The sequence below is a fragment of the Aquila chrysaetos genome, chromosome Z, assembly GCF_900496995.4.
Source record: "Aquila chrysaetos chrysaetos chromosome Z, bAquChr1.4, whole genome shotgun sequence".
Classification (NCBI taxonomy): domain Eukaryota; kingdom Metazoa; phylum Chordata; class Aves; order Accipitriformes; family Accipitridae; genus Aquila; species Aquila chrysaetos.
In genome coordinates this window covers 67,956,752-67,969,695 of record NC_044030.1, presented here as the reverse complement: position 1 = coordinate 67,969,695, position 12,944 = coordinate 67,956,752, and the positions used below count along the sequence as shown (strand labels likewise).

General features: G+C 35.8%; 1 protein-coding gene across 3 annotated transcripts in view; it reads left to right on the top strand.

The window, feature by feature from the left end:
- IL31RA (interleukin 31 receptor A) overlaps positions 1-12,944 on the top strand; it is a 37,608-nt gene that overhangs the window by 20,355 nt on the left and 4,309 nt on the right. For all 3 annotated transcript variants that reach the window (XM_030005493.2, XM_041120937.1, XM_041120938.1), the window contains exons 7-14: positions 499-664; positions 1,266-1,348; positions 1,924-2,140; positions 3,549-3,731; positions 5,980-6,081; positions 7,428-7,574; positions 10,148-10,288; positions 11,634-11,727. In XM_030005493.2, coding sequence (XP_029861353.1) covers positions 499-664; positions 1,266-1,348; positions 1,924-2,140; positions 3,549-3,731; positions 5,980-6,081; positions 7,428-7,574; positions 10,148-10,288; positions 11,634-11,727 — 1,133 coding nt within the window. The remainder of the gene's footprint in view (positions 1-498; positions 665-1,265; positions 1,349-1,923; positions 2,141-3,548; positions 3,732-5,979; positions 6,082-7,427; positions 7,575-10,147; positions 10,289-11,633; positions 11,728-12,944) is intronic.

Sequence of the window (12,944 nt, the reverse complement as noted above, 5' to 3'; positions counted from 1 at the left end):
TGCTGATAATCTTGGGGGTGGCCTACCACCACACTATTACATGGCTAAGAGCTGGAAGACCCTGTAACTCAGAAAACAAAACCAAGAAAAGAAACAAGTACCCAGCTGGCTCACAAGTTGCAGATGACCACTGCTTCCCCAGGGATGCTTCTGCTGCGAGGTGGAGCTGTGTCCAGGACATTATGGTGATACTGGCTTCAGCAATACCCAGTTGCTTCCCATCAGTCATCCAGCATCTCCTGTGCCAGCACAGCTCCTCTAGAATTGCATGTGAGCTGCACACAGTTCAAGCCACAGGTCAGTTAGTACAGACATAGTTTTGGCTCAAGTTTTTCAAACCCTGGAGTTTTACAGGAAGAATGAAGATGCTACAGAGAAAAATGAGGAGTGAGGTGGGAAACATGAAAACTGAATCCTTTGTGGTTTTTTGAAAACTAAAGTAATACGTCTGCATGCAATTTTGTAGCAAATAATTTTTGTTTATGTATTTACTTTCAGGAAATTGTCACTGTCCCACAGAATTCTGCAGAGAAAACAGGATCCTGTAATCTCACAGGTCTGTGGGACTCCACAGAATATTCAGTTGCCATTCAGTGTAGGAGTCTTGAGTCAATATTCTGGAGTGAGTGGAGTAAGGAGAAAACAGCAAGCACAGAAGAGGAAGGTAGGCTAACTATTTAGTGAGTTTTTTCTTTGTTTATACTTTGGGGCATTAGGATTTAATAATGGAAACCTGTATTTTCAGCATATTATCAGTCTATTGAATTTAGAATTCTGTTGTTTAAACAGAACACATGTATTTTGTTTAAATACAGAAGAGGGAAAAGGAGCAAGGAGTGGAGGAGATCTGAAAGGTGATACAAACAACATAGCACTAAGGAAGAAAATGGGTGAATAGCAGTGAAGAGAGGAAAAATTAAGAGTGTAGATGGAGACTGAACATTGTTAAGCAGGATAGTAGCAGAAATGTGGTGTAGCAAGTTTGTCCAATAAAACAAATTATAAGTAGAGAAATTAAATTGCCAGTTTTTAAAGCAAGACTAGAAACTCTCTAGAACTTAACAAATAAAAGAAAGCAGAAACAAACTTATGGAAAGAGAGAAGCTGTACTAATTAGGGAAAAAAGGCACAACATTACACAAAGGAAAACGTCTTTTTAATAAGTTGCTCTCAGACTGTATTTTTGAAACCTTTTGATTGTTTTTACCATATTATACTATTTTTTTAATATAACAACGAATTTAAAGATATTTTTGTGTCTTCAGCTCCTTCAGAAAAAGTGGATTTGTGGAGGGTAATTGAGTCTTCACACTCAGCTGGAAGTAGATCTGTATATCTTATGTGGAAGGTATATACTCTTTTTGTGAACTGATAATCATATTGGTATCCTGCAGCTGATGTAACATTGAAGTATTTTAGTGTTGTAGGGCTGTGATGAAATGCTCCACCACAAGGACATATAACTGCCAGTGGGTTTTACTGTCATCAGAAAAAAACTCACTAAACTAAAGCAGAATTGAAAAGGCTTTTGTTTACTGAATGGTAGATAAACAGAGTTTTGTAATCTGTGCAGAAGGGAAGGGTTTAATTGTGTACAGAACACTGGAAAATCTGATTGGAAGTCCTTACAACTGCTCTTAAATAATACAGCTTACTAAAGCTGTGTTTAAATTTACTTTAATCTTCTAGTACAGTGACCAGAAACTCTTTGTTTCAAATCTCAGTATTTGACTTTTGAACCTTTCCTTCAATAAAATTGTTGCAGCTGACTGTCCTGAAGATGGGACTTGAAGAAAGTACCTTGCTTTTCTAAGTATAGTATTATCATTTGGTAATTTGATTTGGACTCTTTAAGACAGTATATAGTTTTTATTATACAAATAACACTGTGAAACACTTACTGGTGCATATTTTTTTTAATAGCCATTAAACAGCTTTCCACCTTCTGGGAGAATTCTAGGCTACAAAATACAGTATTTTCCAGAAAACCATCCTGGACTTCAAATGACAAACAACTCTACTGATGAGAAGATTATTTTACTTTTAAATGAAGAGGCATATAACATATCTATTACTGCCTATAACTCTGCTGGAAATTCTCCTGAAGCTATTTTGCGGATTCCATCCACTGGTGAAAAAAGTACATTTTCTCAATATTGTGTTACGTTTTTCTCATTAACAAAAAAATTATCTTCCTGACATCGTTTAAGTTCTATACATATAGAACTGTATTATGTACAAAGCTGTGTAGTCCATTACTTTTTACTAGAACAATATTATCTGGTTGTCTGTTTTGCTGTCATATACCATGTTTTGTTATAGACTATTATTGTTGGGGTTTTTGTTTTGTGATATATTTGTTAAAGATATCAACACTTTCTGATGTCTTATTAGAATTTTTATTTTATTACTTTCTGAGATTTTTTTGGTTTTGTTTTTTTAACCTTGGACCTCCCACATAAATTTGTAGTCGCATGCAGTTCTGTCTCATCCCTCTACTAGGTCATAAAATTGGTTACCACAGGGCATTATTGCAGTGCATTTAACAACAACATTCAAAGATGTGTTTAATAGTCCCTAAGATGCATCAGTGGACGCAGGGAGAGAAACATTGTGTTTATTCTCATTTCATATGCATTCCCAAAGTACCCCATCCCACCCACTTCCAGGTTCAGGGAGCTGGTCGGCTCTAGCACAACAGTTGTGTTCTTTGGCTCTTCCATTTAATTCTGATATTTCTGTGAGCCTTGTATTACAACAAGGTGCTGCCTACCTATGCTCTGAAGAGAGGCTGCATATGACACGCTTGAATCACTTCCACATCAGTTGCTCATGAAATAAGTGCAGTTGTCCCCCTGGAATTGGTCAGTCAAATTCCAGTCTAATCAGAAAACTGGTTATGTAGACATGATGTTATCTTGTCCTAGAGGTTGCTGACTACCTCTCTGTCCCCTTCTGTATCCCACAGTAAATGTTCTTCTGATTTTTCCATGCTGTGACATGCTTTTTTTGCCCTACATACAATCTCTTTTCCCTCTGCTTCACCAGGTCTTCTCTCCCTCTGCTTTGCCAGGTTGGATTTTCACTCAGATTTTTGTTACCTCTGTTCTGCAGGTTGATGGTTCACTTTTGCTTCACTGTCATTCATGACCTTGCTGATTTGATTTAACTCTTTTCCTATTGCCTTTGTCATCTCAATCAAAACTTGCTTATCTGTGCTACCTGTAAAATTGATAGTAAATTGGTTTGTAAAATTCAGATCCTAAAAGAGAGGTCTTTGATTCTGTATGTATAAATCTCCTTGAGTATCATCTCCTCAATCCCCCTGCCCGTTTTCATTGTAACAATTCTTACATGCTTCATTTTAAAGTATTTTGTGTACATGCATGTGAACATAGGTATAAAGCAACTTTTAAAACTTTTTTTTAACTGTGACTAAGTCCCATACTCTTCTAAAGAAGCAATCTCAGCTTGCTATACTTGAATTGTTTTCTTGCTGCAGTTTTTATGAAGATAGAATTGCTGACATTTTCTGTTTAAATTTTTAGCTTCTCAGATTATTGAAACAGTGAGGACCTTTACAACAAATGAAGAAGTGGTTGTGGAATGGATAGCCTCCGAACCAGAAGTAACCGAATATGTAGTTGAGTGGTATGAGGAATTGGAGACAGATCCTTTTAGTAGATCATGGCAATATGTATCAAATTCTACAAACTGGAAAACTAACAAAAGTATGTTTGTTTATCAGTTACAGCTGTAACATGTATAGATACATATGTATTTATGTATATTTATTTATAGGTAGACTGGAAAGAACAAGCAAGAATGAACTCATCCAGCTTTCCTCAGACCATTTTAAAAAATAACAGCATTATTACATGCTTTATTGAAATCTCTTCATGTAACTTCATAGCAATTTTAACTCTCTCAAATTTTCATGCAACATGCAAGATGGTGTTTGGTCCCATGTAAGATTAGGCTGGAGTTTTCATATTGAAGAACTTCTGTGGCTTGATCTTATACCATGAATCTTCCAGCAGGGAGGCTTATGACAGATACACACTACTTAAGCAGAGAAACCTAGAACCAAAAAAATGAATTTGAAGATTGGAAAAGGTCATGTGCCTTCATGTGTGTTAGACAGACAGCAAGAAACCTGAAAGGGGATTTGAAGGAGAATTCTACTTTAAAATAAGCAAGTGGAGTGATTGGTCAATCTGGCATGTTAAATATCACATAATCACATTTGTATTATGACCTAAGGCATTTCTAGGAGGTCTCAGTGGCTTTATGATGCACTGACAAATAGGTGAGGATCTGCTTACTTTTTTGTTTTAGAGGCTGACATTTTTTTAACAGGTAATCTTTCTTAGTTTGGCTATGTCTGTGTAGTTTCAACTCAAAACCAAGCAATGTGCAGAGCTTAAGAGGTATCTGCAAAGGCAAAACTGGGAATGTTGATGTTGATGTGAATATCCCATGCACATTACCTTTAGTTAAGGAAATGCATCTCCTTTTCTTTATACCTTTGGGGTTTGGGGGTTTTTGGGTTTTTTTGGGTTTGTTTTTTTTTTTTTTTTTTTTTACAAACACAGGAATAATAGTGAAAATGTTTAATATAATATATGTAATGTATGTGATAAGTGCATTTTGGATTATTAGCTCTTTGGTTCTCCATTAGTGAAATTAAATTTATCAAATTTGAAAGCAGTTCTTGTTCATATAAGGATCTTTCTGAATGCTACACCAAGGAAAAAGAATCTCCAAAGTTTTCAGAAAACAAGTACCCTGCGTTTTCTGAAGTGAAAAGGAACATTTGGTTTGTTAATGATGAATGTAGCTAGCTTGTCCATGAAATTTGTCTTACTGGCTCAGACAAGCGTGATTTAAAAACTGTTTCTGTGCTACAGTAAACCAAATTACTTGGTTACAATACAGCTGTTCTCAGTGTATTAAAAAAAACAGCTTTCCTCCTCAGCATTATTAAGAGATCTTTGTTCACCCTAAGCACACGTCACATTAGAAATGTCAAGGCAAATTCAGACATTGTTATTCAGGCCTGATTCTAGCATTCTTTTATGGAATTATTTTAAGGACGACATGTGGGCCATCGTAACTTCTGCTGGGTTGCAATAGATGTAAGGGACTGAAAAAGCAGCAGAGCTGATACAATGCAGGGATCTGTCAATAGCCATTATTCTTGCTGAACAAGCTGCAGAGCTTGAGGAGGAATGGTCTAGGAAACCCTTTAAACTGGTTTCATCCTGCAGGGTATAAAGCCACATATGTGTCCTCCGAGAGTTGATGAGACTTGCTTGTAAGTAGGGCGTGCACCCTGTTGATTATTTGGCTGCTGGATTGTTCAGAGCTCAAAACTTTGTTTCCAGAAGCCTGAACTATGTCTTGAAACACATAAAATTCTACTGCAGAGATTTCACTTGTACAATTGTACTTTTGAGTCAAGCTGGTTAGAAGCAGATCTGCAGTTGGCATAACTCGAACATCAATGTGGAGTTAAGAGCTGGGGCTCCATTGTGCCTTTGAAGCTGTTTGCATGAGACAAAACTCTCTTCTGCAAGGCAGTAAACCTAAAGATATGTGAAATTACAAATATTCCTGAAAGTATCATTTTATACTGGTTATTTGAAAATAAAAACTTTCTCTAAAACCTTAAACTGTCATGAGATGAGTAATAGAGAAGCTGTGTAAGGCTGAAGTATAATTACTCATTCAAAGTATTTCTCATGAAAAATGAGTCAGAAACCAAATGCTCTTATGAATACTACTACATAAAATTCATTGCATTAAGGGCAGTAATGAGCATTCAAGGCAGTAAATATAAATTGTGCTTGCTAAAAAGTTGAAGAAAATAGAGGTCTGTAACAGTATATTTAGAACTACACTGTGATTTATTCTACTTTCATTGTATTAATCTTACATAGAGAATTGTATGTAAATATTCCTTTTTTTCCTTTACAGAAAACTTTAAACCATTTATATGCTATAACATCTCAGTGTACCCTGTCTATGGATATAAAGTAGCAGCTCCATATTCAGTACAAACTTATGTTCAAGAAAAAAGTACGTATTTTAAACTAATGATGTTGTGAAAGGTGTGTTGTAGTCTGTCTCTCAGCGTGTATTATCTTTGAGCAATCTGGTACTGGGGTTATTCTGTTCATAGATCAGCTACTGAATTGTTCAGTAAAGAAAATTGAATCTTGTAATACGGGTACATTGGTGCTTGAAGCCACTCATTTGTTGTAAAGCTTACGTACTGTATACAAAGCACTTAGAAAGAGTATAGCTACAAGCATGAAACAGTTTTTTAAACTGGGTATCTCTTAAGTGGTACAGCTTGTTTAGATATATAATTAGACTTGATTTTAATGCTTGTCTGCGCTTACCAGTCCTAATATATGAGGAAATTCTACTCACAGAATGAAGTGGATGGTTTGAAAAGCTTGCTTTTTGTTAAATTTTATAATGTAACAAAATGTTTGCAGCCCTGCACATAAAAAATGGTAAGAAGCCATGATGTTTGCGACTGGATAGAAACTGTGGATGAAATATCATTTTGGGTGGGGATGGGAGGAAGGTTTCTTTATTTGTAGAAGTTCAGTGTGAATTCAGTGATTTATACAGCCAGCTGTAAGAATGTAGTTTACTGGTAATTTTAAGATTTCAGGTGCAAATGTCAGTTTGTGTGTGTGCGTATATAGGTCTATGCAAGTGTGCATGCACACATAGTACAATGCACTACTAAACAGCATTAATTACTAGGAGGAGGTAATGGAGTATTGTATGTTTGAGTAATACTTAACTGGCACAGTTACAACTTCAAGTGCTTTGCTATTTATAGGGAGCTGTGACCGTACTAAAGGTTGTCACAGAATGGGAAGGAAGATACATGTTTTAAAACTGAAGCACAGAGAACTCTTGCTTCAAAGTTACGAGCAATGCACATGAGTTTGTATTGTATAAGTAGAAAGACTTTGTCTAATGTGATGGGCAAAGACTGGGTGTGCTGGAGACCCCAGCTGAATCTCAGCTCAGCCAGAGACATCCTGCATACACAGTGACCTTGCACTGGAGTTCCCCCGGGAGTGCATAAGGATGTTTTACCTCTTGATCTCTCTCTAATGTTGTGAGGATAGAGCCTTTTAACGATCTTGAGGTATTTGGATGCAGTAACATTGAGAACTATGCAAATGCCAGAATAGATGAGGGGGAGCATTAATCAGAAGAAATCACACATTAAAGAGGGTGAGAAAAGTTACGGGCTGTATCAGAGCACTAAGATGACTTATTTACTTGTACATTTGTTGCCCCGATGTTACTGGTATGTGTGAAACAACACAGATGGATAACATTGTGGTACTTAGACTGTTTTACTACTTTTTCTAATTTATAATACCTCTGTGTAGAGCCATCAGAAGGACCTGTGGCTGACACAGGCATTCCAGGGAAAAATGAAGTTACAATAAAATGGAAGGAGATTTCAAAGGATAAAAGAAATGGATTTATCAGTAACTATACAATATTTTATAAACCTGAAGATGGAAAAGAATTGAGTAAGTATAGATTAAACATTAACGCTTTCAACAGGGTTATGACAATCTGATGTCTGAAGATAGTTATTTTCATAGTTACTTGCACACTTTGTTATTGTATGTTATAAATATGTCTGAAAATACTGGTACTAAAATGTGGCTTACATAATGATTAAAAAAATTTTTAGGTTTAATTGAAATGATGGGGTATTCTAGTCAATAGTCCCTGCTTTAACACTACACATGTATTCTTGCTCAGTTTCTTCGTTCTGAACTTATTTTGCACAGCACTGCTTGCTCTCAGTTAATCTTTTTTACTATTAGTTTTGTACTACCCATGGTAGTACAGCCATGACTGTTGACCACATCATCCTTTCTTCTTCTCAGATGCAAATCTGATTGATCTACAGGTGATAAATATAGTCAGTGTATGGCAGCACTATCATTCCTCTTCCCTTTCCAGACCAGGATGGAAACTGATATATGAGAGGCATTTTGCAGATTGTTCTCTGTTAGCAGTAAAAAAATCAAATTTGCAGGATTATGCCAAATGAGAGAGTCCTATTTGTCAGATACTTGCTGTTTTCCCCTTTTACATATGTACTAGTCTCCTTCCGTCTTCAGATCTCTCTTCCATTGTGACACACCTCTGAAGCCAATGGAAAAAGTAATGGCAGAAGTAGAGGAGCTAAAGTGGAGCTAAAATATATTGGAGAGCCATAGATCTAGTGCAAATTCATTAATTTGAACCTTGTGAGGATTCAGTGAATTTCTAAGTTCCGTGCATGTCCTTGGAAGGATTCCTTTCCCAAGCCCTCAGCTTCTGGAACAGTATGGTGGAAATTTTCTGGTAAAAATGTTTTTACAGTCAGTTTTATAATAAAAGCAAAATAGCAAATTATAGCCAAGAAGCTAAAATAAGCTGCCAAGAAATAGTTTCTTTGGACATAGTTTTTAGGTTAATTTCTTCAAATGTGCTTGATTTTCTGTTCTTGGTACTGTTTTTCTGCTGTAGAGGCTGACAGCATGACATTTTGAGCATATTCTTAATCTCCTACCTCAAGAGTAGTATCCATACAAGGTGTCAGTATAATCCTATCTATCCAGAACTTCTCTAGCCTAAATCTCAGCAGAATCTTTTATGAGAAGTGTTTTGGTGACCTAAGTTTGTTCTTCCTGTATAGTTTATGAAGAATGCTGTTGTATCATTCAGTGCTTCAGAAATGGTTCTTTTTCCTTCTTTGTTTTAGACATCACTGTTAGCAGACACCTAACAAAATCTTTTTTTAAAAAGATCTCAAACTTAGAAATCTTGTGATGTCTTCAGTTGCTTCTGGATATCCAGTTTGGAGCCAGGGCAAGAGTATTCTTGTAATTTTTAAATTAGAAAGAGGAAGCTGATTATTTCTGTGAGATTCAGTTGTCTACATGCAATTTTTCCTGCCATGTTGGTTTCTGAGTAATGTAATGCTGACTGCTTTGTGTGGGGTCATCCTCAGGACATGCAGTCTCATGTTATGGAGCCGTAGATCTCTGTATTACTTCTAACATAAAGTAGACTATGCCCATTTTAAGGGTTCAGGTTCATTTCTTTAGGAAATCAGTTTTAAATAGCAACTCAAGGGAGTTCAATTTAAGTGGCAAAGCCCTACTGTACTGATGATTTTTGAGGCTTCTGTGAGGTCACATCTTTTTGATAAAAATAGAACATGGAGTTTGTGCCAAGTTTGTGACTTCACTGATGGCCTTTTAACTCTAGAACTTTACCTTCCCCTCCTTGATTTAAGAGAAACTCAGGTGGTTTAATCTCAGGGCATACTGCAGTGTATCTATTTCCTGAGTGTTCCTTGACTGAACTGAATGATGGCATGTGTTGGCTTTGACTTGATGCACCAGAAAATGTTTTAGTGACTTTAATTTCATAATATGAACACGCTTTTAATGCTGTTTGTAGACATAAAATGTTTTATATGCCCTGCTTAAAAAAATTTAAAAGTGAAGCACACCATACTAATTCCAGTAATGGAGAAGGTATTGGAAATGTTGAGTTCTATTCAGAAAAGCATTTTTAAACTTGGAAAAAAATTCCTGTTGATTCTGGCTTTCCTCTGACTTTATTGGGGTGATATCCCAGTGCTGATCAATTGCAGCCTTTTGGATGATCAGTGTCTAACTGCATGTGCTAGAAATATAGTTAAATTTAATGAGCTGCGAAACTATTTTAAGTTCTTAATTTCCAAGCGTAGGTTCTGGGAAATAAAGTTCTCAAAGCACTGTTTTCAGTGATAAAATAAACTACAGGAGATCATAATTTGTCTATCTTTAATAGAAGCAAAAAAAAAAAAAGTGTATTTATTTTTAAAAGTAAATACATAATAGTTTATTTTTTTGCCCTAAAGTTTTAAGTAGCATTGATAAACACTGTTCAGTAACTTAAGTTTTCCCTCTCAAAGGACTGATAAGGTCGCTTTGTATTTCATGTTGTCTTTAAAATACTTTGAGATCTATCATTGTAAAAGATGCTAAATAAGTGTACAGTTCCCTGATACAACACTATTTTTTGTGTTTATTGACATAAATCTTCTCCTAAAAAGATGAAACAGTGAACTCTGATGTTCTGCAATACAGACTGAAGTCCTTACAGGCTAATACGCAATATACTGTCTATATCATGGCAAGCAATGAAGCTGGTGGAACCAGTGGAGAGCCAAAAACCTTCAAGACTTTGAAATTCAGTAAGTAATATTCCAGGTTAGTTATTACTATTTTAAAAACAGGTTTGGGAGTAAGAAATATAGGATATTTTTGTTTAGGCATTTGTTAATTTTTTTTTCAGTTAGTGTTAAACAAAACAAGGAAGAATTACCAACACTAGCTGAATTTAGCTCGATTTCACTGATCATCTCACAGACTAAAACCTCAAGATTAGAAGTCAAACCCCCAAATCTTTATTTTCCTTTCAATAAAGCTGTGGAATACTATGGATATTTGTGGAATGAACAGTTTGTATGCTGTCAATTATGGGATGGGGTGCCTAACACTTACTAAAAAGCAGATATTTCCATCTGAGATACTAGATTTAGAATAGCTGTGCATTGCGTTGCATCTCTTCGGCTATATAAGCTTAACTAATAAATGAGTGCACAGGTTGTGGCCAGTGTGTGTGTATAAGTATCTTTTCCTATTTCTTACTATTTGTTTTACCAAGGAGGTTGGTCTGATGGCTGCAGGTCAGAAGTTCACACACTTCCTCATTTCTCATTCTGGAAGAGTGTTTTCAATACATACATAAATTGTTGTAGTGGTGGCCAAACTGAAATATAAAGAAGTGCATGAGCTATTCTTAAGTTTGTCATGGGACTTCAAGCAGATTTATTTTTTGCCTGTAAATTCATCTGCTCATTTGCTACTCAAATGCAAGCTAAGTTAGACTATGCTGAGGTCTGGTCTCTATTGCTGTCAGTACCTACCTCTGGTAGGTACTTGGAAGCTAGCTCAGAAATCTGTGCAATGTTTCAGTCAGAGTATTTTTTGTGTATTTAAAACCTATCTCCTGCATTGAATTTACTATTTAATTTGCAGTTACAGGTAGAATTGACACTATATGGCAGTTTTAGGTGACTCTAGAACAACAGGTGCCCAGAGGGGTGGTAGACTATTCGTCCTGGGTGACTTTCAAAGGTTGGCTTGGTATGGCCCTAAGCAACGTGATTCTAATTTCAAAGTTGGACGAGGTCACCTACAGATGTCCCCTCCAATCTGAATTATTGTGTGATCCTATTAATAAAGGAAACTTTAAAATGCAATACACCTGTGCCTGAGATCCTGAGAAGTCTCATCATGAGCTGCTTTTCTGGCTCAGTAACTGTGACTTGTTGGATTCAAAATACCTATCTTTTGACACGTTGTACAATGAGTACCGTACAGTAATCTGAGTAATTTTGGCTAGTTTTGACAGAGCGCTTTAGAATTGTGCTAACTGGGTGACTTGGATGTTAAAAATTAGCTCTCTTAAGGGAATCCATGAAGAAATGATAAATATCTGTGGTTTGTTGTTTTTTTTTTTTTTTGCCTCTAAAGATAAAGAAGATATTATTTTCATTGCTCTACCTGTTGGAGTAAGCATGTTGTTTCTGTTAGGCCTTTGGATAACATGCATTTTGAAAAAACACGCGTGAGTACATTTTCTACTTTCTAAAACTGAACACAATCAGTTAATTTTAACTTGTAAAAGGCAAATTTATATATATCTTATAAATGCTTTTGTTGGGTTCCAAACCAATGTCAAATTAAGAACATAAGCAATTGGAGTAACAAATAACTAAGCATACAGGTTATCTTGTAACTGCAGTTAATGTGCTACAGTCCAAAAATAAGTACTAATTTTAGAAAGTGCAATAAATTGGAACAAAAGAAACAGGAAAACCAGATTTACATATCACCTGTATCAGTTTATGGAAAATGCTACATGCCATTTGCAGTTCCATGGTCAATCAAGTGAGGAGAGCATACTTTAAGTCAGTTACTGGAAAGTAAATAATGCCAAAAATAAAGTTTCCCAGGCACTCTTAATGTATCTGCTAGTACATCACTAGAACTCGTTTCATATAACACCTATCACTTATCTTAGCTACATTAATATTACTTTCGTTAGTTTGTGACACTTCCCTTGAGCTATAAAGAAGTCATGAAGAAACTAGAAACTGCATCATGTGAAAGCATTTGGATGCCTAATCCATTAGTATGGATCCATATCTATACATGATTCATAATCCTTTTATCTGCCATCACATATGTCCCCTGCTAAATTTTAAATTGCTTCCTCAGAGCATGGGAATATGAATGTGAAGATTTTTAAGGTTATAAAATGTGCTTTTCTTTAGCATGAAAAGTGACTAGGTTGTTTGGCTGAAGCTTAATAAGAATTATTAACTATTTTGGGGTGTTCTAAGCTATTGGATTGTTGTCATGCAAAGCATCAGGTAATAAGTATAGCTGAAGTAGTTAACTATAATTCCCAGCTCTTTTACATCTTCATCTGTGTCATGTATTCTGAATTTTTACAATAGTAAGAAACTATCCTTTGATTCTGCAGAATACTTTGAGATGTAGTTGAGTGTAGATCAAATTGCAATGTGAAAAGTCAAGCTATGGCCTAGTTTTCATTCACTTAGGTGTGTACCCAGTATCAATGAGTGATTAATTTTGTTTCCTGTTTACTATTCCGTTGGACAGTTATAAGCTACAATGTCAGTCAGCATCATTTATCTGCTGTTAATGTAAGAGCTCAGCATAGCTCTAGTGTGGTATAGTGCTAGGGATACTTTCCTAAAGCAAAGTTTACGTGAGGTGGCTTTTCACTGAAGAACCACCCTGAAACGTGATCATGAC